General features: G+C 48.2%; 1 protein-coding gene across 1 annotated transcript in view; it reads left to right on the forward strand.

The window, feature by feature from the left end:
• The first annotated feature begins 2,193 nt into the window (after positions 1 to 2,193).
• The window catches only part of LOC138528166 (major royal jelly protein 5-like), a 37,404-nt gene continuing 12,779 nt past the window's right edge, over positions 2,194 to 26,818 (forward strand). The window contains exon 1 of the mRNA XM_069639619.1: positions 2,194 to 2,904. Within this exon, the coding sequence (XP_069495720.1) occupies positions 2,194 to 2,904 (711 nt within the window). The remainder of the gene's footprint in view (positions 2,905 to 26,818) is intronic.

Consider the following 26,818-nt stretch of genomic DNA (forward strand, 5'->3'; position numbering starts at 1 on the left):
GTTTCAGAGCCCGACACGGAGCCGAAACCACCCTAACCTCAATCTGGGGTGACATTAAAAATACTGCAGATTCTGCGGGATGCGCCGCACTAATCCTTCTTGACCTATCCACCGCCTTCGACACAATCAACCATTCAATCCTCCTTGACCGCCACCACTCCTGGTAATCTGTGGAAATGCTCTCAAATGGATAGCATCCTTCCTCAATAATAGGAACCAAATAACCCTACTCTGCGCCTATTCTTCTCACGTCCGACCAATCAACACTGGAGTTCCACAAGGAGCATGCCTATCAACCCTCCTGTTTAACCTCTATATGGCCACACTCCCATGAATAGTTCGTTCGCACAATATCCTGTGCTACAACTACGCCGATGACACTCAACTAATTCTAAAACTCCAGAATTCAAAACCCAACTGCCAATCCGACCTCACTTCCTGCCTCCTCGACATAGATCACTGGATGACCACAAAACACCTCTTGATAAACCCCTCCAAAACTGAAATCTTGGTATGTGGCAACACCAAACTTCTTCCACACCCGCTACCCTGGCCATCTGCCATGGGCAACTCGCCGACACCCTCTAATTCAGTAAAAAACCTTGGATGGACACTAGACTCAGACCTAACCCTCTTGCACCAAGTCAACAACATCTCAAAGTCCTGCCACTACCACCTTAAAACTCTTAGGTGCATTTTTCCATACCTCTCCTTTCCCAACAGACTCTCCGCTGTCCAATCAATTGTAATGTCAAGACTGGACTACGCTAACCCTCTATACCTCGGAATCCATGCGTACCAACTGACTAAACTACAAAGAGCACAAAACTCTGCAGCCAAACTGCTACTAGCGCTTGGCCCAAGAGATCACATCTCCCCAGCCCTCAAAACTCTGCACTGGCTTCCGGTTGACCTTCAAAACCTTATGCATCTCTCACCGAGCAATGCATAAAACCGGACGACAATATCTTCAAGACAAACTAAAACCCTATCATCCTGCACGTACTCGAAGATCAAGCTCTGCCAGCCTTCTAATTGTACCAAAAAAAAACTCAGTCAGGTTAGGTGTATCATCATTATCAGCCCTGGCCCCCACTCTGTGGAACGCACTGCCACCCCACATCCGACTCACAGAGGACCTCATGTCTTTCCGCAAATTACTGAAAACATGGCTCTTCCCCTAAAATCGACTCTTAACTCAAACTGGATAACAGCAATCAATGACCTTAGTCCAAAGCATATCATTGTTATCATAAATAACCATCCAGCATCATGATCCGAGCGAGAAATCGAAAACTAATAACCACTAACGTAAATTAAAACAGACAAACTGAATAGAACAAGTAAAGTAAGATGAAAGTAGCGAAGTGGATGAAAGGGATACATTGTATGAAAGCAGTATAGTGGTTGAAATTAATGAAATGGATGAAATAAATGTAATGGACAAGAGGAACAAAGTGGACAAGATGAATAAAGTGGATGAGAGGATGGAAAAGATGAATACATGATATGGATGAGTGCACAGAGTGCACAGAATAGAGTGCACAGAATAGAGTGCATGGAACAAATAGATGGCATAGAATGTAAGAGTGCATGGAATAAACTGAACACATGGAATAGACAAATCAAGTGCATGAGATCGATGTAGTGCATGGGACAAATGGAGTGCATGGATGGATCGAGTGCGTGCGACGAATGACGTGGGTTGAACGGATAATGCGGGATGAACGGATGAAGTGGGTGGAGCGGATGAAAGCGTAGAACGGATGTAGAGAGTGGAGCGGCTGTAGAGTGTGGAGAGGATGTAGAGTGTGGAGCGGATGTAGAGTGTGGAGCAGAAGTAAAGGGTGGACCAGATGTAGAGGGTGGAGCGGATGTAGAGTGTGGAGCAGATGTAGAGTGTGGAGCGGATGTAGAGTGTGGAGCGGATGTAGAGTGTGGGAAACAGATGCTTGTAGAACGGATGATGCTTGTAGAACGGATGAAGTGGGTGAAACAGATGATGCTTGTAGAACGGATGAGGTGGGTAGAACGGATGAAGTGGGTGAAACAGATGATGCTTGTAAAACGGATGAAGTGGGTAGAACGGATGAAGTGGGTGAAACAGATGATGCTTGTAGAACGGATGAAGTGGGTAGAATAGATGAAGTGGGTGAAACCGATGATGCTTGTAGAACGGATGAAGTGGGTAGAATGGATGAAGTGGGTGAAACAGATAATGCTTGTAAAACGGATGAAGTGGGTACAACGGATGAAGTGGGTGAAACAGATGATGCTTGTAGAATGGATGAAGTGGGTAGAACGCATGAAGTGGGTGAAACAGATGATGCTTGTAGAATGGATAAGGTGGGTAGAACGGATGAAGTGGGTGAAACAGATGATGCTTGTAGAACGTATGAAGTGGGTAGAATGGATGAAGCGGGTGAAACAGATGATGCTTGTACAACAGATAAGGTGGGTAGAACGGATGAAGTGGGTGAAGCAGATGATGCTTGTAGAACGGATGAAGTGGGTAGAATGGATGAAGTGGGTGAAACAGATGATGCTTGTACAACGGATGAAGTGACTAGAACGGATGAAGTGGGTGAAACAGATGATGCTTGTAGAACGGATACGGTGGGTAGAATGGATGAAGTGGGTGAAACAGATTATGCTTGTAGAACGGATGAAGTGGGTGGAACAGATGAAGTGGGTGAAACAGATAATGCTTGTAGAACAGATAAGGTGGGTAGAACGGATGAAGTGGGTGAAACAGATGATGCTTGTAGAACGGATGAAGTGGGTAGAATGGCTGAAGTGGGTGAAACAGATGATGCTTGTAGAATGGATAAGGTGGGTAGAATGGATGAAGTGGGTGAAACAGATGATGCTTGTAGAACGGATGAAGTGGATAGAACGGATGAAGTGGGTGAAACAGATGAGCTTGTAGAACGGATGAAGTGGGTAGAACGGATGAAGTGGGTGAAACAGATGATGCTTGTCGAACGGATGAAGTGTGTAGAACGGATGAAGTGGGTGAAACAGATGATGCTTGTAGAACGGATGAAATGGATAGAATGGATGAAGTAGGTGAAACAGATGATGCTTGTAGAACGGATGAAGTGGGTAGAACGAATGAAGTGGGTGAAACAGATGATGCTTGTAGAATGAATAAGGTGGGTAGAACGGATGAAGTGGGTGAAACAGATTATGCTTGTAGAACAGATGAAGTGGGTAGAACGGATGAATTGGGTGAAACAGATGATACTTGAAGAATGGATAAGGTGGGTAGAACGGATGAAATGGTGGAACGGATGAAGTGGGTGGAACATACAAAGTGGGTTGACCGGATGATGAGGGGGTAACATGCATCGATCGGACAAAGTGCATGGAACAGAAGGAATACATAGAACTGATTGAACAGATAGAGTGCATAGAACTGATCGAGTACATGCGACGAATGGAACGCATGGAAAAGATAGAGGGCACGGAATGGACACTGTACAAAAATGGTTACAGTGCATGGAACGGTCTGAGTGCATGGAACGGTTGAAGTGCATGGAATGGTTGGAGTGCATGGAACGGTTGGGGTGCATGGAACGGTTGGAGTGCATGGAACGGTTGGATTGCATGGAATAGTTGGAGTGCGCTTGATCACAAGCACCTAATGTAAACCATCTCCACGCTTACTCTCTTCTATACACCAGCACTCAACTAGAACACAGCAATACTATGACACATTCGGTGTAGTTGTACTCATACGAAAACACCAGCCTCATACTCCCCATCATCATAATTAAACACAGCTGGCTACACAACCGCGTTCTCCTCAGGCCTAAAGCAGCCAGAACCGGTCTGGATAATACCTTGCCAGAACGAACACATACTCTTCATCTCCCAACCACCACACCTACCGCTAAGAAGGAGCTATCATGCGAATGCCACACCTGCTGCACACATATTCGGTGCTCACATGCACCTTATGACTCTCTCTCTCTCCACTGACTTGAACCACGGTTCCCAAGGGCGTTCAACCTACCCACGCCTTGAGATCATACCAATGGTACATAAGGCACTATATAAATGCAAAGTAACATAACATAAAAAAGACATGGGAAGAAGGAGAAGAATTTTGAAAAAGCTGCTAAGTGTGAAGTAAAGAAAGAAAAGGGGTGGAAAAATGAGTTATAGATGGAGATTGAAATAAACAAGAACAAAAGACAATGGGAGATGAAAAGAGGGGAATCTGAATCCTTAGACAATGTAGACAAGAGCCCAGTAGATAACAAGGAGGGCCAATGACTAAGGTTTGAAAGAAAGCATAACTTGCAATGGCAGAAGTCTTTCATAAGTGCATTACCCATTACCAATTTGATGATATCCTGAAGCAAATGTTTCCCATGGGATTGCATCAACTCACGACACCAGCTGTCACACCCAATGCCTGCACACAAGAAAGTAATATGGCACATGTTCTGCTGTTAGACCACCAAACATCAGGGCTCCAGATATTAGCCCAATGTCCCTTGCGGACGGATTGTCCTTCAGCCTCTGAGATAACGTGACCACGCTGTGAACCATGACACCTGCTCAATGTTGGGAATTAGTCAAAGACACAGAGAACTGTTGCTTGAATACTTTACTCTGTTGAATTGACAGTGTTTTTAGAAAAGGAACACAAGAATTCTTCTGAACAATGTCTTAGATGCATGTCTGAGTCAGATTAATTTATTAAAGTAGCTGATTTATTTTAGATCTGACTGATTTCTCTGGGCCACAGCTCGTCCTCCCTCTTTGATTTTGGTGCGAACCATTCCTCTTTTTGATTCTGCCTTTTCACAAGCTTCACTTTCACTTTCGTGTTCTGTACCTCACGCGTATTCGGATGTCTTCAGCCTGTAGCCCACAGTTGCGGTCTGCCTAGCCACTGGGAAAGACACAAGAATAAAGGGCGGATCCGTCTGATGATTAAGTGGAGCAATGCAAGGTGCCCTCAGAGCAAACAGCAGATGGAGCACAGAAGCCAGTTGCATTGTGTGGCTGCATCATGCTACCCGAAAGGATGCCAGTGTGGGTCACACCACATGTCCTGATGGCTTTAATGAGGCAGCTGCCCTGGAGCAATGCCCACTAACATTAGCAATCAGCTGTCTAGGGTATATGCCCGCTAGATACCCTTCCGTGTCTCAACATATGTCAGAGACCTTAGAATGTTTGTAGCGGACCTTGTGAAGAGGCAAGTTATCTTGACTGAATGCATTTTAACAGAATCTATTCTTCTTTCCAGAACTCAGCAGAATCTCAAGAAAATGCAATAATAGATTGGTTCATTCCATATAAGGAATGCACTGATCTCTGATTCAAGGAACCTGGCATGGTGAAAGGGATGATCAGCTCCTTGAGAGACAGCTTACGTTTGCCGTAGATGAATGGCGGCAACTGATGCAGTAGCCTTCCCGGAACACAGGAGAACTCAGGAAAGAGTCCAAGACAGGAGAGAGGGAAAGTAGTAGGGAGTGTTTTGTGGCTTTGAGAGAAGAGCCACCACTCCCGCAAAAATTGAGCAGCCCCCCAAATAATTAATGGATTCCAAAACTCTGATAACATTTAGAAACTGCAAATACCTTATCAACTAGGTAAGTCACCTTGCCAACAAGTGTTCAAACCGTCAGGTGTGTCCAGACATGGACCCTTTGCTCAATGTGTCATCCTGTTTCTATCGTTCCCTCCTTCAAAGCTTCCAAGAGATGCTGTCCATTCTGAAATATCCCTATATCTTGACGTTAATTCAATCTGGTTTTCACCTTGCTCGCTCTACTGAGTCTGCTTTCATTCAAGTCACTCATTTTCTCACTTCTACTTGTCAGTCTGGGACACCTTGACTCATTATTCTTTTGGACTTGTCTCTGGCCTGTGATTTTGTTTATCACTATACTCTGTTCTTCTCTTTCTTCGGTGTGCTTTGGCCTGGTTTTAATATACTGTCCCCTTACACTGCGGTGTCCCTCATGACTTAGTTCTTGGCCCCTAAATATATTCTCTCTTAACTATTCTCTCCTCGATGGCCATTCTATTGGTTGGTTTTGCAGAAATACACTGCTCATCACCAATTAATATAATACGAGTTACCTAACATGTAGGGGGGTTGAGGGGAAGGAGGGAGGGATAAAACACTTACTGAATCCCCGGCGGGGGACGATGGCAGTCTCCAGCCATGTGGTCGCTTGGGACAGGGATTGCTCCGTTCCGAGCCTCCTCATTGGCTGAGGGGCTGACATACCCCCTTGCAGGGGATATGAGGGAACTTTAAGATTCAAGGGATTCTGCGTCCGGTAATGCCCTGGCAAAGGCCAATCAGATTCCGTGTAACAATCTGATTATCTCTTGCCAGGTACTAATAATAATAAAATCCTAAAGACTGCTTGTTATGTGGACCTCATATTGAGCATGCTGGTGCTGTGGAAATAAAACGCGACCACCATCTACTGGTTTATCTAGACTTCCTTGTCCAGCTGTGCTTGCAATGTGTATAAGTCTAGTGAGGGAGCTATTGAAGAGTCACACAAGCGAGGCCGGATGGGCGATTACTGCAATGATCTTAAAACTGATGCTTTAATCAGCTGCAAAATATACCCAGTTAAGAACGTGTACTTATTGGCCCTGCCTCACTCTGCACCCTACATTCACTGCACCACTTGCAGTTGCAGCGCACAAGGTCACATTGGAGCTGGCTGGAGCAGACACATGATCTGTAGAGAAACTGTTGCAACCAGCTCAGCCTTTGCCCTGCTGCACTCAAGTACAGTGTAATGGGGGTATTCACAGGGGTTTGGCAGGTCCATAATGGGCATAGTGAACGTCCATCTGCTTATGATTAAAAAGGTTTTCCTTTCAGAATGTTTTGTTTTTGCTGCCATGCACATTATTTGTCATAAATGTCCCATGCCCACTGCAGCATCCTCATAAATGGTCATCTTCTGATACTTTGGCCATCTCGCAAGTGCACAGAATCAGTGACCCGTGCAACCGTGTGTTTTTCCTTCTGAAAACGATAATTTTTTCTTCCTTTGCCCAGCTGGGTAATGCTTAGTAGACACAAGGGCCTCGTGAATGCCCAGCTTTAATGGGCAGGGGAGATGTATGTGTGATACCACCATGCCCAATATTAGAAATAAATATTACCTACTCTTTGCAGAGCCCTCAGAGGCACTTTTCCAGTTACCTGAAACTTTTCCCACCTGCCACATGCACAATGTCGAAATAAGGCAAGTGCATGGCACACAGTCCCACATTACTTCTACAAAAGGGAGACCTCCATTAAAGTCTGAAACAGGTTTTTATTCCAGGGTTGGACTTTCTGTGTAGCCCTTTGGGAGGTGTCAGCTTCTACGGGAAAATGCAAATACACTTTGACTATTGGGGTGTATAAAAGAGGAGAAAAAAGCTGAAAATATATAAATCACTGGAAGCTTGTCACAATGGATGGTATACGCAATGATATAGTCACCGGATTTGGAACAACTGGGAATGACGGCTTTACCACTGCCCCACTGTGTTCACTGCTCATAGGTCCTAGACAAATCTATATATCTCTCATCCTGATTTTTTCATGGGTAAAATTGAGGCATTACAAGGTATTGTTTGGTTGGACACCAGTATTGTACAGTAAGTGGATTATATGACAGTATTGTACAGTAAGTGGATTATAAACGTTCCCCAGTTAGTTTTGTAGGAACACACCCCGGGAATCTTTCATGCCAAAGCATCTAATTCAGCACTTGGGGTGTATGGTACACAGGCATAGCAGTATAAACCTCATGCACACTTTCATTTGGTCATAATAACCGCCACTTGGTTCATACCGGTTCTAGGTTAAAAGTTCGAAAACAAAAGGCTCGAATGCCTTTTTTTCGACAGTAAAATGACCGAAAAAAAGGGTCGATTTTTTTTTTTTTTTGTATGGGAGATGCGTGTTTGATCTCCTCAACATGAAGATCACCTCTGCATTGCCTGGAGCCTTGTTGTACCCAATCATTTATGTAAAAAGCTGAAACAGGGCTCCTTGGACAGCGCTTCTATTGGCAGCACCCACACTTCTCTGGGTCCCCAGAAGTGCTGCAGAGTACATCATCCAGCAGATCAGATCAATGCAGAGTCTGTTATGTCATTTGCAATTTTTGGTAATTCCTGCGTGCCGTCATAGGGAGGAAATACAGGTGGTGAAGAGGGCCCAGTGTTTATTCACCGAAAGGTACGGTAACATGAAAAGTCAGCATTTTACCTTTTCTTTTGTTTATTTTCAGTCAGTAATACATTAGGTGAGGTGTGGGAGTCCCTCTACTGAGAATAAACACAGGCAAATAGCCTGTCCCATGGGTAGATGCCCGCTCAGAAGGGTCTGCAACCATGCTTTCTGCTCACTGTACTTTTTCACAGTAGAGAGGTATCTATTTGCATATCTCACGAACTTGGGACATAATACATTAGGTGAGGTGTGGGAGTCCCTCTACCGAAAACGAACACAGGCATATAACCTGTGCTATGGGTAGATGCCCACTTAGAAGGGTCTGCAACCATGCTTTCTGCTCACTGTCCCTTCCACAGTAGAGAGATATCCATTTGCATACATATCTCACCCACCTGGGCAGTAACACATTTTGTGTTTGCGAGCGAGACAGAGTGGCCCATAGGCCCGCTAATTAGCGACCCCTCCAATACAGCCTGACTAATGTAACTATTTTACCCTGAATTTTCAGCCCTTTTTACAGGAGCTCTCAGTGGCACCTGTGGGGGCTTAGCTCTTTGGGCTATGATGACTGGGCAAAGGCCACTGCAGTCTTGCTTTTGTGGAGTGTGGACACTGCGACTGGGCTCTAGCCTACTTGGCTGCAAATGCCTCGTGGTTATAGCCGGCATCCAGATCATTAAAGTGCAGCAGTCGATTAGGCTATGGTCAGGTGACAGCAGACCTAAGAGAAGTGTTTCCTGTTAGCAGTCAAACACGCACTGGACGCGAGCAGACTCACTGAAGGTAAGGGGAGATCTGGGGTGGGTTCCAGGCTTTAAGCTTTGCTAAACGCATCTTGACCGGCACACATGAATTGTCATGTTGCTCTCTGTGAGCTCTTCACCTGGCAAGTAACTGCAGTTTTTTTAATTTCCAGTTCATCAAAGGCAACTTTTGTTGCCTTAGATGTCGAGTACATGGCGGCATAGGGGGAATTTGCCTCCAGTCCACTTAAAAAGCGAGGGCAAGAGTGACATTTGCCCCCATGGAGATTTGCAACCCACACTCCTAAATCACTGGTCACAGCCAGGCTTTTGGCTCATCTCTTGCTGAGCTCAGGCTTGCTTGGTGAAGTGTTGAAAAATTAGCAAGTGCGTCTCACTTCAAAGTGGAAAGGCCACCTCAACATCACCTCATCCTTTATTGGGGATTGGGAAGGGACAGCCAAAGCTGTTTGTGAGCCTGCGAGAAGTAGGGAATCTTAAAGGCGAATGCTGCAAAGACAGCTCAGTAGGTTAGGCGACAGTTGCTGAGATATGTTTAGACCTGCCTGTAATCGTGTGTATTTTTTGTTTTGGCTATTAGGTAACGCTGACAGCACTACCTTTAATCCGAAATTACTATCATTAAAATAAGAACTTTAACATAAGAGCTTGAAATAGGGGCATTGAATCAAGGTGTCTAATGATTTTCAATGCAGTTGACATACGAAGATGGATTTGTGTTGTTTGGCTATGTCTCCCACCCATTTAACACCCCTCTCAGTGAAATGTATATGAAGTTCCTCCCATTCTCACCCATATCACTCCAAACCACACCCCTTTCTTCACTCTTTGGCTGCATTTGTATCGTGAGCTGAATGTGTCAGCCATTTTTACTTCTAAAATGGTAGCCACCATGTTATTAAAATGTTATTAGACTTGTTTAATGCTTTAAAAACATATGTACTAGAGATGTTCATTTATGTAATATATTTGTATTTATATTGTATCAAAAATAGGAATTGATACGTTTTGTTGCAAAATGGCTCTAAAAATGCCCATGTACTGATTTGTGGGGATTGGTGTAGTGTGCAGTATGTTAGTGATGTTACTGTGATTTCATTGGATCTGCAGTATGTCCTTTCTTTGGTAAGATGGCCATTTTCTTTCACACATGAACAACTCCAGTAAAACTCCAGTAAAAGAAGTGTTGTCAATAAATTTGCAAGGGCTACACTCACTGTTGCCATGTCCGCTTATTATAAGCGACTTTGGGATTGTTTTACCCCAAAGTCGCTTATACATTTTCCAGGTCCCTTGTGGTTTTTATCTGCTTATCTTCTCCTTTGTGCGCTTCTAGTTGTGCTTATATAAATGAAAGGGAGAACACTGAGCTCCTCCCACCCTCTATCACTGTCAGTCACACAAACCCTGGCTGAAGCTCCAGCAAATCCTCATTTTAGGAACAGACTTTGCAACATGACTTACAAGTTAACAACTTATGCAGTTACACTGCAGCGTGTGTGGATGCTCGATTGCGCAAGGCGGCTCATTAGAATAAGCATGGGCAGCAGCACTTCCGTTCCAAGCTAAATCTGCAACCACTTTGTGGTTGTTCTCGGCTCTGCGGCTGCATCCAAAGCATAACTCCAGGTGCAGTACTTGGGGTTTTATAAACCGCTGATTTCAATCGCTTGCAGTAGAGGGTGTGGGTTGAACCCTTTCTCTGAAGTGATAATCTTCTTCTGCAGAAAGGTTTACTGAAATAGTGGCTTATCTAGTCTACCAACTATTGCTTTGGTGTACAGTTTTGCTATTAGGTGGACACAGGATACTTAGTTTCTTAAACAATATATAAAATATGGAACATTAGTTTAGTTCTTTCATATGAAGAGTCATCCAAGACTGCATGCCCGAGAATACATTATTGTTCAAGAAGAGCTAGTGCCAGATATTTGTGGCCATGTCAATATGGTGTCTAATACAAATTACAGTGGGATCAAAATATTATTCATCAATGCAATTGCCTCCCATTGACTATTCAAAACATTGATCAAATCCAGTGCATTACAAATTTAAATAAATGTTTGTAGAGGAGCAGCTGTTTACTTCTGCAGGAGATCCTGCCCCCCCTTCATCCTTTATGTTGGAGACATGAGACCGAGCCATGTTTGACACCAGCCGTTGTGCCAATAACGCAGCATATGTTTGAAAGACGATACCCTTGAGACAACCTTAACGAATATATCCCTGAAGCGATGACAACCTAAGGAGGAACTATGTGAAGGAATATGAGAAAGAGCAGAGAACATAAGCTAGTGATGTCATAAAATGTATGTTCAACGTCCAGAGATACTATCTGAAGAGGATGTATAGATCCTAAAGGAACTAATCACGAAGTAAAGAACCAAGTGAGCTTTTAAATACACAGAAGAAGATTACTTGTGCACAAAGTGCTGCAGAAAATCAACCATTCAAAAAATGTACAGACGCTGAAATGCAAAGTATACTAAGTCATCATAGAAGCTGGCCTTATGTAGTGAATAGAACGCAGGCGAAGCTGCCATTATCTAGAAGCTGGACACTGGTATTGTCAATTTAGCAAGCCAGGGCCCATGAAGTAGGAAGGGAAAACTGTGTAGTAGTAAGAATAAACAGACTCGTGGAGCTGCAAGACAAGGTTGTCTGGCCTGGAGTCAAGACTGAAGCAGCCAAGGTCAGCTATCTGTTCTGAAATTGAGCCAACATGCAGAGGATGAATCATTACTTGTTAAGGTGCAAATAAAGAACACCAAGAGTGCCAAGTTTAATTCATTTAGAGCATTTAAAACCTGACCAAATCATGGTCTCCTGTCACGTGAGCCAAGGATGAAAATAGAGTTTGATCCTGGAGTCCCAGAACACGATAGTGAGTGCCCTAACTATCGTGCATTCTGAAAGACAAGGATACTTTGCAAGGCCAATTACAAAGACAATATTCATGGCAGAAGGCATGGGCGATGAGAGATGCTGGGCTAATTGGGTGGGGAGGTAGTGTCATGCCCCATCTCCTTGCACCCGGGAATGGGCTTATGTGCTGCTAAATGAACCGACTGTTCCAGACATGGCACAAGCATGCCAGCCAATTATAGTAATCCATATAACAAAGAAGCTTATTGTTTGAATACCAATGAGAAACTGGCTATCTAATGTTTCTGAAGATTACATGTTTTAGAGGTAGGCATATGTTGTCCACCTGATAGTGGGCAGCCAATGACAATCCTAGTTCCTATAGAAAGCATACTTAGATGCTCCCCTTAGCCAATCCCGCCCCTTGATAGGTTTTGCATTATTGCCACATAGTATGACATTACTTCTGACGTATTTTTGATATAAAAAACATGGTTTGTTTAAAGATCACTAAGAGACTGAGCGTCCGACCGTTGATGTTCGTTGTAAACTCCCTGTTTTAGATAATTGTTATTAAAACAGTACTTTGCCATCTTCCTGAGTTGGTTTGGTTATTTGGACTCAGAATTATTCTGTATGATACCATTCATTACATATGCACGTTTCTAACGGGCCCTAAGCTCATGTTTGGTATGCACCAAAATCTACCCTCTTTGCCAATGCTTTGACGAATAGTCATCATAAAGTTTTGATAGGTATATATGCACAGTGATAACTGCTTAAAGGATGTTGAATCTATACAGCAATGTCTCTGGATACAGTAGGAATTTTGGACCATACTTGGATTGCATTACTCCATTAAGTTATTTTTATTGTTGCAAAGAAATGTATTTGATTTATAAACAGAAACCTACTGTCTCACGTGATGCTAAAATACACCACATGCAAAGTGGAAGTTTGTTATCAGTGCTGGCTCGGTAGATGTGTGTGTTATATATGACATGCCAAATCAAGCATGTAGTATAGAAGTGTATTCACAGGATTATATCAGCTTTAATATAATATCGCCAGACAGGAGTACGTGAATATGCTTAGTGTATATTTCAACTTTGCATGCGTACTAACATAGCACTACACCAGGTCCAGTTTGTAGGCTCAGTTGAGTTGTTTGAGGCGCAGGACTTTGAAAAATGCAGATGTTTACTTTCGAGCTCCGAAAGACTGATGATAGCACGGTGCACCGATTCTATGCCTCCACCCCCCCAGAACTCGGTCGTGTAAGGTCCATCCCAAAAGGATCCACAGAGCACAACCATCCACCACCGCTGCTGGCCAAACCGCATTCCTAGCACACCACTGGAGAGGCGTGCACCAACCTGAACCGCGCTCAGCAGGTATGCGTCAGTGAAGCCGCTCTCGCAAACGATCTTGGGCCGCTGGAAGCAGAGAAGCTACCTATACACACCTCAAAAACACTGACCCCTTGTTTTCAAATGCAGCTAGGGAAGTCATGTCTGCAAGTCATCTTTCCACAGTGGGTTTGTGCATCAGTTTCCAGTTGCTCAGCAGTACCCTGGAAAATCAGTAGAAAAATATGAGAACTATAGAGTTTTTGGTTTCCCGATATTTGGATTTCCTGCATTCTTACATTCTAGAGCACATGTAAAAATAACTTTAAACGTTTTGTGCAGAGATAAGACTATGGGCCGCATTATTAGTGTGCCGGTCCATTAACAACGGCGCCGATAAGCCTACTGGCACCATTGTTACCGGACCGGCACACTACGAGTCTGCGGGCAGGACAGTACCCAACCGCAAACTTTCACAGACGCACCAGCACCGTTATTAACAGTGCCGGTGCTTCCGTCATCTCCATGGGAATGGGGTTTCACAATTCTCCGGCGCCTGACTTCAAGGAACACCGGGGTCATAATGCCCCGGTGTTTCAATGAAGCCAAGCGCTGGAAAACTTCACAAGTCCAGCGGCAGCCTGCCGGTTTTAACGGCACGGCTACCACTGGACTTGTAATGATGCCCAATAACTTGAATTGTAATTGACCTATGGTAGTCACTTCTTTTTCGCATTGGGATTCTGTACATTTCAATCAAATTGTGTTCCTTTCTTGGACCCCAATCTATCATATTCTGCCTAATATTGACCTATTCTCTGTGATTTGGCTTATCCTCAATTGTCCTAGAATGAATCGCCCAGTGGTTTTGTACTCCTGTTAGAGTGAGCTTGTGAATACTGGGGTGATGATGGGATCACGGTGCAGGGGATCAACTCCTCAGTTCTTATCTCTTGCCTGCATTTCACTGCCCTCCTCGGTTCTTCTTTCTACACATTCGCTTTGCCTGTTTCGTTTGTTTGCTGCGCAATCATGTGCACGGTGCTGCGCATACAGTAGGTCGAGCGCCTGTCCGAGCGCTCCCAAAAGGCACGCACTAGAAAGGTTGAAGCAAGTGTTCACTTTTATTTATTTGTATTTATTTATTTATTTATTTATTTATACCGCGCCGGAGCCCACAGGCATCAGGGTGCCACACGTACCCGCAGAATCACATTAGACACACAGGTCACATATTTTCAGGCGGGTTTTGGATTAGATTAAGAGAGTTTCCCTTTGCCACCTTTCAAATCATTTCTGTTCTTCTGAAAGGGGAAAACACTACATGGGTGGCTCCATGCTGTGCTGAAGGAATGCAAATAGAGTTCAAAGCAACCCGGCTCTAATGCTATATCCTAATTAAAACACTAGAAATTGAATGTATTAGTTTAGCATACTGAACAAAAATGGTAATGGTCAGTTGATGAACCGCTCGAAAACACACTCAGTGACAAGATATCTTTTTCCTCCTTCAATGTTTTAACAAATTCCAGTGACCTCATTATAGTGTATGATGTATCATTTTTTTGCATTTAGGGAATTTGGAACCCTTTCCTCTGCACCCTTCCTTCCGGCTATCCTGCTTAACTGTACCTTCCCCGCTTTTCAGTACAGTGCATCCCTTGAGCACTCTACAGATAGCAGGACTAGCGGGATAAGAAAGACAGGCAAGAGGTGATGCAAGGGGTCATAAAATGGTATTTCCCATCAATTCCCCAACTCTAGTACCACCTTGCTAGTGTTGGCTAGTAGATGGTGCTAAAGCACCACCTACAAGCAGAATATTTTCTTTTAGATTACAGCTTGGGAGAAATGGCATATGATGGACACAAAGCTTGTAGGCGTTGTTTGGTTATTTACACACCCACTGACTGCCCGAGGCCATGCTAATCCCTGTGGCATTCCCACCAACGTCCTGCCCCTCCCAGCCGAAAACCCATTCCCCTTGGATCTCTTTAATCTACCTTTATCAAGCCGTACCATCAAACTTTGTGATAATAGTCCCTTCTAGTGTTTGTCAAAGCAGTCGCCCTAGAGTTAATATCTTAATTGGAGCTTTGTGCTACTTACTAGTGTAATAACAATGTCTTAACCAGGTCTGTCTTGAGCCACTCAAGGGGGGGGGGGTGGGGGGGGTGTGCGTGTGTGCGTGTGTGCGTGTGTGCGTGTGTGCGTGTGTGAGAGAGAGAGAGAGAGAGAGAGAGAGAGAGAGAGAGAGAGAGAGAGAGAGAGAGAGAGAGATTATTAGGCATTTGCCAGGCACCACTATTCTATGGCAAGGTACTCACACAATTTTGCCGCTGCTACCATCGATGGCCAGTTAATACTACTATGACAGTGCCTGCAAATGCATTTTCACATCCTTACTCTCACATCCTCGCTTTTTTATTTTACCCTTCCACTCTCATCCTTTCTCACTCGTCTTTCCTCTTACTCATCATCAATGGCACTGTTTCTGAATGTCTTCCTCCCTTTCTTTTTTCCACTTCTCATTCACTTGCACACCTGCATCCCTTCTCACATCCTCCCTTGAATCCTTGGGCCCTTTTCCTTGCACCCTGGTGCCTATAAATGCTAAATGCAAAAAACAGCAGTAAATGCCAAAACTATTGGCTTTGAGAATGCGTGTTTCCAATTGCTGTTGCTAAATGTGGTGTAAAATGTGTTGTTTCAGCCTGGGGATGAGTGCAGCTTTTTCTTTTTGATTGTTGTGGGAATTTACACTCTGAGTGCAACAATTAAAATGTGGCACTACCTACGTAGTGAAAATCACAATTTGGCACCCATTGCTTGTTGAATGCAGCTGATTGTTCAAATAGTTTGGATCGCTGGTCAATTTCACCAGTGACTAAGGTCTCCCAGGAACGGATAGTACTGATTACAACTGCCTGGGTGTCCGTTGCGAGAATTCGCATCTCTAAATTGCATTTAATTGAGGATCAAGCACCTAAGAAGTCATTACAATTTAGGAACTGCACGTTACAAGGGGTGGGATGAGGGTGGGGGGTTTTACCGTGACTCATGGAACTTTACCAACATTTCAGCGACAAGTCCTGGTTTTACAATGGGGGTGTCTGACTGAACAGGGAGACATGTTGTGCATTTTCACTGCAGCCAGGAAAGCGTCAATTCGGAGCAGTCTGATCGGTGCCATTTCTACCCGGCTGGCACGCCTCATGCCAGCACCTGCACTCTTTGCTATGTGATGAGGCGAGTCAGGAGCGGATGCTGCTTACACTCGCACGTGCAGCACAGCACACTCTCATCAGAGAATGTGGCACTACGAGCGTTGCAAGTAAGCTATCCGCCTGCACTGCTTAAAGACTGCACAGGACGATACGCCGCCTGTAAAATAACAGCAACACATAGGGCCTGATTCATGGAATATTTTGCACGGTGCAAAGTATTTTTCACTGGTGCAAAGGGACTTTGCACTGCCAACAAACACCCTGATTCGTGGAACAGTGCAAACTCTCTTTTTGCTGTGGAAAGTCACTTTGCATGGCAAAATAACACTTTGCACTGTTTCATGCATCAGGGTGTTATTTGGCAGTGCAAAGTCACTTTGCACCAGTGAAAAGTACTTTGCACCGTACAAAATATTCCATGAATCAGCCCCCATAGATTTTGAGTCAGTAAATAATGCGCAAGTTGAGGGAAAAAGAAAACCACGGCTCCCAGAGAGAAGATTTAAAGAAAGGCAGATGCAGTCATTATCACCCCCTCACAGTAACTTACCTAGACAGCTGACCTTGCAGCTCCACACACCCAGTACACACAATGCAACACATTAGTCTAAGACAATCTACCACATTTATTTCATGTGCACATACTTTCATGGCAAACCTTTGTTGAACACACCACAGCAAAAGACAGTGCAAGCAATTGGTGTTTTAGGAAACACAGCCAAAGTGCAATTGCAATCCCTTTAAACTATCAGTGGCTGGGTGATTAAATGCGTGTGCTGTACAGCATGAACTGCACCATACCATAATTTGTCAAGGCGGTTATCATACCGTCCAAATCAATACCTTAACATCCCTATTCATCACCCTATCCAAACCCCTTTCTGTTATGTTATGTTATGTTATGTTATTTTGCACTTTTATAGCGCCTTATATACCATTGGTATGGTCTGAAGGCGCTTGTAGGTTGAACGCCCTTGGGAACCGAAGTTCAGATCAGTAGAGAGAGTAGGGAGAGTCAAAAGGTGCGTGTGAGCACCGGGTATGTGTGCAGCTCGTGCGGTACTCGTGTAATAGCTGCTTCTTAGCGGTAGGTGTGGTGGTTGAGAGATCAGGAGAATGTGTTCGTTCTGGCAGGATTTATCCGGAACGGATGTGGCTGCGTTAGGCCTGAGGAAAACGCCTGGCTGGGGGTGTGGAACCAGCAGTGATTACATAGAATGATGTGGAGTAAGCGGCGGAATGTTGGTATGAGAACAGTTATACCGAATGGTGTCATAGTATCTCTGTGTTCTAGTTGAGTGGTGATGTAAGGAGAGAGTAAGCATGGTGGTGTGGTATGATCGGTTATATGCTCTTTCACTGAGCACACTTCTAATTGCAACTTTCCCAGAGAGGGTACTGGGCACACTTCTAAATACAGTTTTCCACAGAGAGGCTATTGGGCACACTTCTAGATTCAGTTTACTAGAGGCTATTGGGCACACTTATAAATGAAACTTTCCAGAGTGTCTATAGGATACAATTCTATAGTCAACTTTCACAGATGCTATTGGGAACACTTCTAAATTCAACTTCACAGAGCGACTATTGGGAGCACTTCTAAATTCAACTTCACAGAGCGACTATTGGGAACACTTCTAAATTCAACTTTACAGAGCGTCTATTGGATACACTTCTATAATCAACTTTCACAGAGGGTATTGGTTACACTTCTAAATGCAACCTTCACAGCGATGCTATTGGGCGCAATTCTAAATTCCATTTTCTACGTAGTGGATTCTGGGCGCACTATTAAGTCAATTTTCAGAGAGGCTTTTCCAGAGAGGGTGTTGGGAACACTTCTAAATTCAATTTACTAGAGAGACTATTGGGCACACTTCTAAATGCAACTTTCCAGAGTGTCTATAGGATACATTTCTATAGTCAACTTTCACAGATGCAATTGGGAACACTTCTAAATTCAACTTTACAGAGCGTCTATTGGATACGCTTCTATAATCAACTTTCACAGAGGGTATTGGTTACACTTCTAAAATGCAACCTTCACAGCGATGCTATTGGGCGCATTTCTAAATTCCATTTTCTACGGAGAGGCTACTGGGCGCACTATTAAGTCAATTTTTCAGAGAGGCTTTCCAGAGAGGGTGTTGGGAACACTTCTAAATTCAATTTACTAGAGAGACTATTGGGCACACTTCTAAATGCAACTCTCAGGGAGGCTATGGGTACACTTCTAAATTTCACTGAGGGGATAATGGACATACTTCTAAATGCAACTTTCATAGAGTGTCTATTGGGAACCCTACTAAATTCACAGCGAGGTTATTGGGCACACTTCTAGATGCAACTTTCCAGAGTGTCTATTGGGCACACTTCTAAATGCAACTGTCACAGAGGATCTTGGGTACACTTCTAAATTCAGTTTACCAGACAGGCTATTGGGCACATTCTAAATTCATGGAGAGGCTATAGGGCACGCTTTCTTAATGCATCTTTCACATGTTAACATTTACAATTCCATCTAGATGCGACGCAGGCCGATATTCACAACTCCATCTAAGTGTGGATATGCTAACATTCACAATTCTATCCAAGTGTGGACATGCTAACATTCACAATTCTATCCAAGTGTGGACATGCTAACATTCACAATTCTATCCAAATGTGGACATGCTAACATTCACAATTCTATCCAAATGTGGACATGCTAACATTCACAACTCCATCTAAGAGTGGACATGCCAACATTCACAATTCTGTCTAAGTGTGGACATGCTAACATTCACAATTCTATCCAAGTGTGGACATGCTAACATTCACAATTCTATCCAAGTGTGGACATGCTAACATTCACAATTCTATCCAAGTGTGGACATGCTAACATTCACAATTCTATCCAAGTGTGGACATGCTAACATTCACAATTCTATCCAAATGTGGACATGCTAACATTCACAACTCCATCCAAGAGTGGACATGCCAACATTCACAATTCTGTCTAAGTGTGGACATGCTAACATTCACAATTCTATCCAAATGTGGACATGCTAACATTCACAATTCTATCTAGGTGTGGACATGCCAGTATTCACAACTCCATCAAGAGTGGACATGCCAACATTCACAATTCTATCTAGGTGTGGACATGCCAGTATTCACAATTCCATCTGAGAGTGGGCATGCTAACATTCACAATTCTATCCAAATGTGGACATGCTAACAATCACAATTCTATCTAGGTGTGGACATGCCAGTATTCACAACTCCATCTGAGAGTGGGCATGCTAACAATCACAATTCTATCCAAATGTGGACATGCTAGGATTAATAAAACTTGAGAATCCATGCTAACAATCATATTTCTGTCTAGATTTGGCGCAGGCTAGTCTTTGTGGTTCACTCGTGGTATGGTTAGCATTATACTGCAGGCAGTGTTTGATGTCCCGCCATTAATAGGTTTGGGCTGGTGGTCACATCTTTCTAATAATGCATGGTGCAGGTCTGTAGCGGTCTAGGCCATTGATAGGTAAGTTAGAGTGGCAGGAACTTTCTGGAGTAGAGTGATTGCTCTACTCCCCACCCATGCCACACTCACGGTTTTTGTTGGTGTCTGTTGGTTGCTGGCTTCCTTGGCGTCCCCTGCGGACACCTGCAGACACTTTCTGGAGCCGCCTCTGTTGGAGCCGCCCTTGGCCTCGGGGCCCTTAGCCGCTGGGGCTGCCGGGCAGAGGGCTGCCCTGGGAGGACCAGTGATGAAGGTAGGGGATGGGCGGGTCGGGAGGCGGGAGCGGGACCTTGATGGGCGTGGGGCGAGCGAGGGAGAAACCAGGAAGGGGAGGCCGGGAAAGCACGGGGCAACGCGGGGCCCGGGGAGCAAATCAACCCCAAAATCACTCAAATGGGGTCGCTCATGGGGGGGAACACTCACCTGCTCCTCAAAAGTGAAAGAGGAGTGGGTGCACTGAACGGGTCGCTAGACCCAGGCGGCACCGCTGGGGCTGCCGGGCAGAGGGCTGCCCTGGGAGGACAAGTGATGACGGGCTCACGGCCCAATCAGAGCGGGGATGGGCGGGTTGGGAGGCGGGAGGGGAGCGGGAATCAGGAAGAGGGTGCGGGGTGGGAGAGGGATGCTCGGAGGGCCTGGGGGCCCAGTTGGCTCCCGAGAAATAGGCGGCGTGCCCGGATGGGCTTCCTCACCTCGCGACGGCTGCCTGCAGTGAATGCAGGGGCCGGTGCGAGGAGGGTCGCTAGACCCTTTCAACCTGGGCTCACGGCCCAATCAGAGCGGGGATGGGCGGGTTGGGAGGCGGGAGGGGAGCGGGAATCAGGAAGAGGGTGCAGGGTGGGAGAGGGACGCTCGGAGGGCCTGGGGGCCCAGTTGGCTCCCGAGAAATAGGCGGCGTGCCCGGATGGGCTTCCTCACCTCGCGCCGGCTGCCTGCAGTGAATGCAGGGGCCGGTGCGAGGAGGGTCGCTAGACCCTTTCAACCTGGGCTCACGGGCCAATCAGAGCGGGGATGAGCGGGTTGGGAGGCGGGAGGGGAGCGGGAATCAGGAAGAGGGTGCGGGGTGGGAGAGGGATGCTCGGAGGGCCTGGGGGCCCAGTTGGCTCCCGAAAAATAGGCGGCGCCGAAAAATAGGCGGCGTGCCCGGATGGGCTTCCTCACCTCGCGCCGGCAGCCTGCAGTGAATGCAGGGGCCGGTGCGAGGAGGGTCGCTAGACCCTTTCAACCTGGGCTCACGGCCCAATCAGAGCGGGGATGGGCAGGTTGGGAGGCGGGAGGGGAGCGGGAAATCAGGAAGAGGGTGCGGGGTGGGAGAGGGACGCTCGGAGGGCCTGGGGGCCCAGTTGGCTCCCGAAAAATAGGCGGCGTGCCCGGATGGGCTTCATCACCTCGCACCGGCTGCCTGCAGTGAATGCAGGGGCCGGTGCGAGGAGGGTCGCTAGACCCTTTCAACCTGGGCTCACGGCCCAATCAGAGCGGGGATGGGCGGGTTGGGAGGCGGGAGGGGAGCGGGAATCAGGAAGAGGGTGCGGGGTGGGAGAGGGACGCTCGGAGGGCCTGGGGGCCCAGTTGGCTCCCGAGAAATAGGCGGCGTGCCCGGATGGGCTTCCTCACCTCGCGCCGGCTGCCTGCAGTGAATGCAGGGGCCGGTGCGAGGAGGGTCGCTAGACCCTTTCAACCTGGGCTCACGGCCCAATCAGAGCGGGGATGGGCGGGTTGGGAGGAGGGAGGGGAGCGGGAATCAGGAAGAGGGTGCGGGGTGGGAGAGGGACGCTCGGAGGGCCTGGGGGCCCAGTTGGCTCCCGAAAAATAGGCGGCGCCGAAAAATAGGCGGCGTGCCCGGATGGGCTTCCTCACCTCGCGCCGGCTGCCTGCAGTGAATGCAGGGGCCGGTGCGAGGAGGGTCTCTAGACCCTTTCAACCTGGGCTCACGGCCCAATCAGAGCGGGGATGGGCGGGTTGGGAGGCGGGAGGGGAGCGGGAATCAGGAAGAGGGTGCGGGGTGGGAGAGGGACGCTCGGAGGGCCTGGGGGCCCAGTTGGCTCCCGAAAAATAGGCGGCGTGCCCGGATGGGCTTCCTCACCTCGCGCCGGCTGCCTGCAGTGAATGCAGGGGCCGGTGCGAGGAGGGTCGCTAGACCCTTTCAACCTGGGCTCACGGCCCAATCAGAGCGGGGATGGGCTGGTTGGGAGGCGGGAGGGGAGCGGGAATCAGGAAGAGGGTGCGGGGTGGGAGAGGGACGCTCGGAGGGCCTGGGGGCCCAGTTGGCTCCCGAAAAATAGGCGGCGTGCCCGGATGGGCTTCCTCACCTCGCGCTGGCTGCCTGCAGTGAATGCAGGGGCCGGTGCGAGGAGGGTCGCTAGACCCTTTCAACCTGGGCTCACGGCCCAATCAGAGCGGGGATGGGCGGGTTGGGAGGCGGGAGGGGAGCGGGAATCAGGAAGAGGGTGCGGGGTGGGAGAGGGACGCTCGGAGGGCCTGGGGGCCCAGTTGGCTCCCGAAAAATAGGCGGCACCGAAAAATAGGCGGCGTGCCCGGATGGGCTTCCTCACCTCACGCTGGCTGCCTGCAGTGAATGCAGGGGCCGGTGCGAGGAGGGTCGCTAGACCCTTTCAACCTGGGCTCACGGCCCAATCAGAGCGGGCATGGGCGGGTTGGGAGGCGGGAGGGGAGCGGGAAATCAGGAAGAGGGTGCGGGGTGGGAGAGGGACGCTCGGAGGGCCTGGGGGCCCAGTTGGCTCCCGAAAAATAGGCGGCGTGCCCGGATGGGCTTCCTCACCTCGCGCCGGCTGCCTGCAGTGAATGCAGGGGCCGGTGCGAGGAGGGTCGCTAGACCCTTTCAACCTGGGCTCACGGCCCAATCAGAGCGGGGATGGGCGGGTTGGGAGGCGGGAGGGGAGCGGGAATCTGGAAGAGGGTGCGGGGTGGGAGAGGGACGCTCGGAGGGCCTGGGGGCCCAGTTGGCTCCCGAGAAATATGCGGTGTGCCCGGATGGGCTTCCTCACCTCGCGCCGGCTGCCTGCAGTGAATGCAGGGGCCGGTGCGAGGAGGGTCGCTAGACCCTTTCAACCTGGGCTCACGGCCCAATCAGAGCGGGGATGGGCGGGTTGGGAGGCGGGAGGGGAGCGGGAATCAGGAAGAGGGTGCGGGGTGGGAGAGGGACGCTCGGAGGGCCTGGGGGCCCAGTTGGCTCCCGAGAAATAGGCGGCGTGCCCGGATGGGCTTCCTCACCTCGCGCCGGCTGCCTGCAGTGAATGCAGGGGCCGGTGCGAGGAGGGTCGCTAGACCCTTTCAACCTGGGCTCACGGCCCAATCAGAGCGGGGATGGGCGGGTTGGGAGGCGGGAGGGGAGCGGGAATCAGGAACAAGGTGCGGGGTGGGAGAGGGACGCTCGGAGGGCCTGGGGGCCCAGTTGGCTCCCGAGAAATAGGCGGCGTGCCCGGATGGGCTTCCTCACCTCGCGCCGGCTGCCTGCAGTGAATGCAGGGGCCGGTGCGAGGAGGGTCGCTAGACCCTTTCAACCTGGGCTCACAGCCCAATCAGAGCGGGGATGGGCGGGTTGGGAGGCGGGAGGGGAGCGGGAATCAGGAAGAGGGTGCGGGGTGGGAGAGGGACGCTCGGAGGGCCTGGGGGCCCAGTTGGTTCCCGAAAAATAGGCGGCACCGAAAAATAGGCGGCGTGCCCGGATGGGCTTCCTCACCTCGCGCCGGCTGCCTTTCTGGGCCAACTACTCAGCCGAATGGAGCACTGCTGCACTTCAGCGGGCGTCATCATTCTCATGAGGCGACTCGTATCCTCCCGGAGGGATTAAAGCACTCTATGACAATGAACAGTTCCAGAGTACATTTCTCTGCTACTTCTTTAATATTTGGAAAAACATTATTTTCAAACATTTTACAAATATGTAGGAGTCCTGTAACATGACCAGGCGACCAGTTTCATCAACACCCATTCCTGGTTATTTTCTCATTGGGGCTTGTGCATGTACATTTTCTGTGCTATAAATCACACTTTTATGAATATAGGAGCGGATAGTAAAAGACATTATTATTATTACTACTGTTATTTTTATTATTATTGTTGTATTTATTGAGCGCTGACCTGGCTTTGAGAAGCGACAGAGCGCTTTACAGCGGTATACAACAATACAGATACATAACAGAGTGCTTTTACGAGTCAGGTGACACAAGGGGCAACATGATGGTCTAGGGGTTGAAGAGCAGAGACTCCTTGAAGAGGTGGGTATTGAGTTATTTTCTGAATTGTAGGAGTGTGGGGCGAGTCTGATAATGACGGGGAGGAGGTTCCATAGTCTTGGGGCATAAACAGAGGAGGCTTGTTTTCTGGTCCTTTCGTTTTTGCAGCAGTGGATTTCAAGTCTACACGTGTCCTGGCTTCTGGTGGGGTGTTGTCCACTGGAGATGCTGAGTTGTTTCGCGAGGTACCGGGTAACTTGAGGGTGACTGCCTTATAGATGATCCAGCAAGACTTGAAAGTGATTTGTGCGTGCAGTGGGAGCCAGTGAAGGTCGATGAGGGATGGGGTGACATAGCATCACAGGACTCATGGGTCCACAAAGCATCTCTTTAATATTCTGGAAAGACATTCCTGATGGGCTGACTTGTACCAGTTTCTAAAAATGTGCTACTAACACTGGTTGAATGAAACAGACTCTGCTTACAGATGAATGCTGTTCACCAAGGCAGGACAAAGACTGATATGTTTTAGATATATCTCCTCTGGTTAAGTCTCTTGTAACCGAGGCTAATGTCTGGCAGAGGGACTCCCATGATCCCTCCTTGTTTTTTGACTTTGGGTCTGCCTGGAGGGAGGTTTAGCCAGGCAGACCCAAAAATGGCTGTGATGATGCCTTGCCTTGGCCAGCCTGATTTGTTTCATGTATCAATAAGTATCATTCTTTTTTGTCAATTTCACTTGGAATTATGACATTCTTTATGAGCGCCAAGGCAAGCGATCAACACAGCCATTTGTCAGATCTTATCTGGTGACCGTGAATCCAGGTCACTTTCAGGGGGTAATTCATAGAAATCGGCGCACAAGTGGCGCACGCGGCTGGCGCACAGTGTGCGCGTGCGGCAGTCTGCGCCTGCCAAGTGTGCCAAAATCCATTTTCGCGCACAGCATATTCATGGATTCTAACATCCATAATGATCCATGGCGCAGAGTGGCGCAGTGAACCTGCAGCAGCGCCAGTTACGCCCCCAAACCCTCCCGTGCGCCATGAACAGTGCACAAATCCCATAGATGGCGCACAGGCCAGTGGACCAGCATACAGCCCCCCAACCACGAAAATGTCTGTAAAACTCCCCACGCACCCCTCCGAATACACGAACCCTGCACTCAGCAGGGTGTGCGTGGAGAATCACACACGACAGGCCCTGTGCAAGCGGGCTACGTGTATTTCGGGGGTGCGCGTGGAGAATCACATGTGACAGGCCTTGTGCGAGTGGGGTACGTGTATTTCGGGGGTGCACGTGGAGAATCACACGTGACAGGCCTTGTGCGAGCAGGGTATGTGTATTTCGGGGGTGCGCGTGGACAATCACACGCGACAGGCCTTGTGCGAGCGGGATACGTGTATTTCGGGGGTGCGCGTGGAGAATCACACGCGCCAGGCCCTGTACGAGCGGGGTACGTGTATTTCGGGGGTGCGCGTTGACAATCACATGTAACAGGCCTTGTGCGAGCGGGGTACGTGTATTTCGAAGGTGCACGTGGAGAATCACACGCGACAGGCCCTGTGCGAGCGGGGTACATTTATTTCGGTGGTGCGTGGAGAATCACATGTGGCAGACCCTGTGCGAGCGGGGTACGTGTATTTCGGGGGTGCGCATGGAGAATCACACGCGACAGGCCCTGTGCGAGCGGGGTACATGTATTTCGGGGGTGCGCCTGGAGAATCACACGCAACAGGCCTTGTGCGAGCAGGGTAGATGTATTTAGGGGGTGCGCGTGGACAATCACACGCGACAGGCCCTGTGCGAGCTGGGTATGTGTATTTCGGGGTGCGCATGGAGAATCCAATGTGACAGGCCCTGTGCGAGCGGGGTACATGTATTTCGGGGGTGCGCGTGGAGAATCACACATGACAGTCCCTGTACGAGCGGGGTACGTGTATTTCGGGGGTGCGCATGGAGAATCACATGCGACAGGCCTTGTGCGAGTGGGGTACGTGTATTTCGGTGGTGCACGTGGAGAATCACACGCGACAGGCCTTGTGCGAGCGGGGTACGTGTATTTGGGGGGTGCGCATGGGCAATCACACGCGACAGGCCTTGTGCAAGAGGGGTACGTGTATTTCGGGGGTGCGCGTGGAGAATCACACGCAACAGGCCCTGTGCGAGCAGGGTACATGTATTTCGGGGGTGCGCGTGGACAATCACATGCGTCAGGCCTTGTGCGAGCAGGGTACGTGTATTTCGAGGGTGCACGTGGAGAATCACATGCAACAGGCCCTGTGCAAGCGGGGTACGTGTATTTCGGCGGTGCGCCTGGAGAATCACATGCGACAGCCCTTGTGCGAGTGGGGTACGTGTATTTCGGGGGTGCACGTGGAGAATCACACGTGACAGGCTTTGTGCGAGTGGGGTACGTGTATTTCGGGGATGCGCATGGAGAATCACACGTGACAGGCCCTGTGCGAGCGGGGTATGTGTATTTCGGGGGTGCGCATGGACAATCACATGCGAGCGGGGTACGTGTATTACGAGGCTGCGCATGGAGTAACACACGCGACAGGCCCTGTGTGAGCGGGGTATGTGTATTTCGGGGGTGCGCGTGGAGAATTCAACGTGACAGGCCCTGTTCGAGCGGGGTATGTGTATTTCGGGGGTGCGCGTGGAGAATCACACGTGACAGGC

Source organism: Ambystoma mexicanum, chromosome 7q (genome assembly GCF_040938575.1).
Source record: "Ambystoma mexicanum isolate Mex_15411 chromosome 7q, UKY_AmexF1_1, whole genome shotgun sequence".
Taxonomy (NCBI): domain Eukaryota; kingdom Metazoa; phylum Chordata; class Amphibia; order Caudata; family Ambystomatidae; genus Ambystoma; species Ambystoma mexicanum.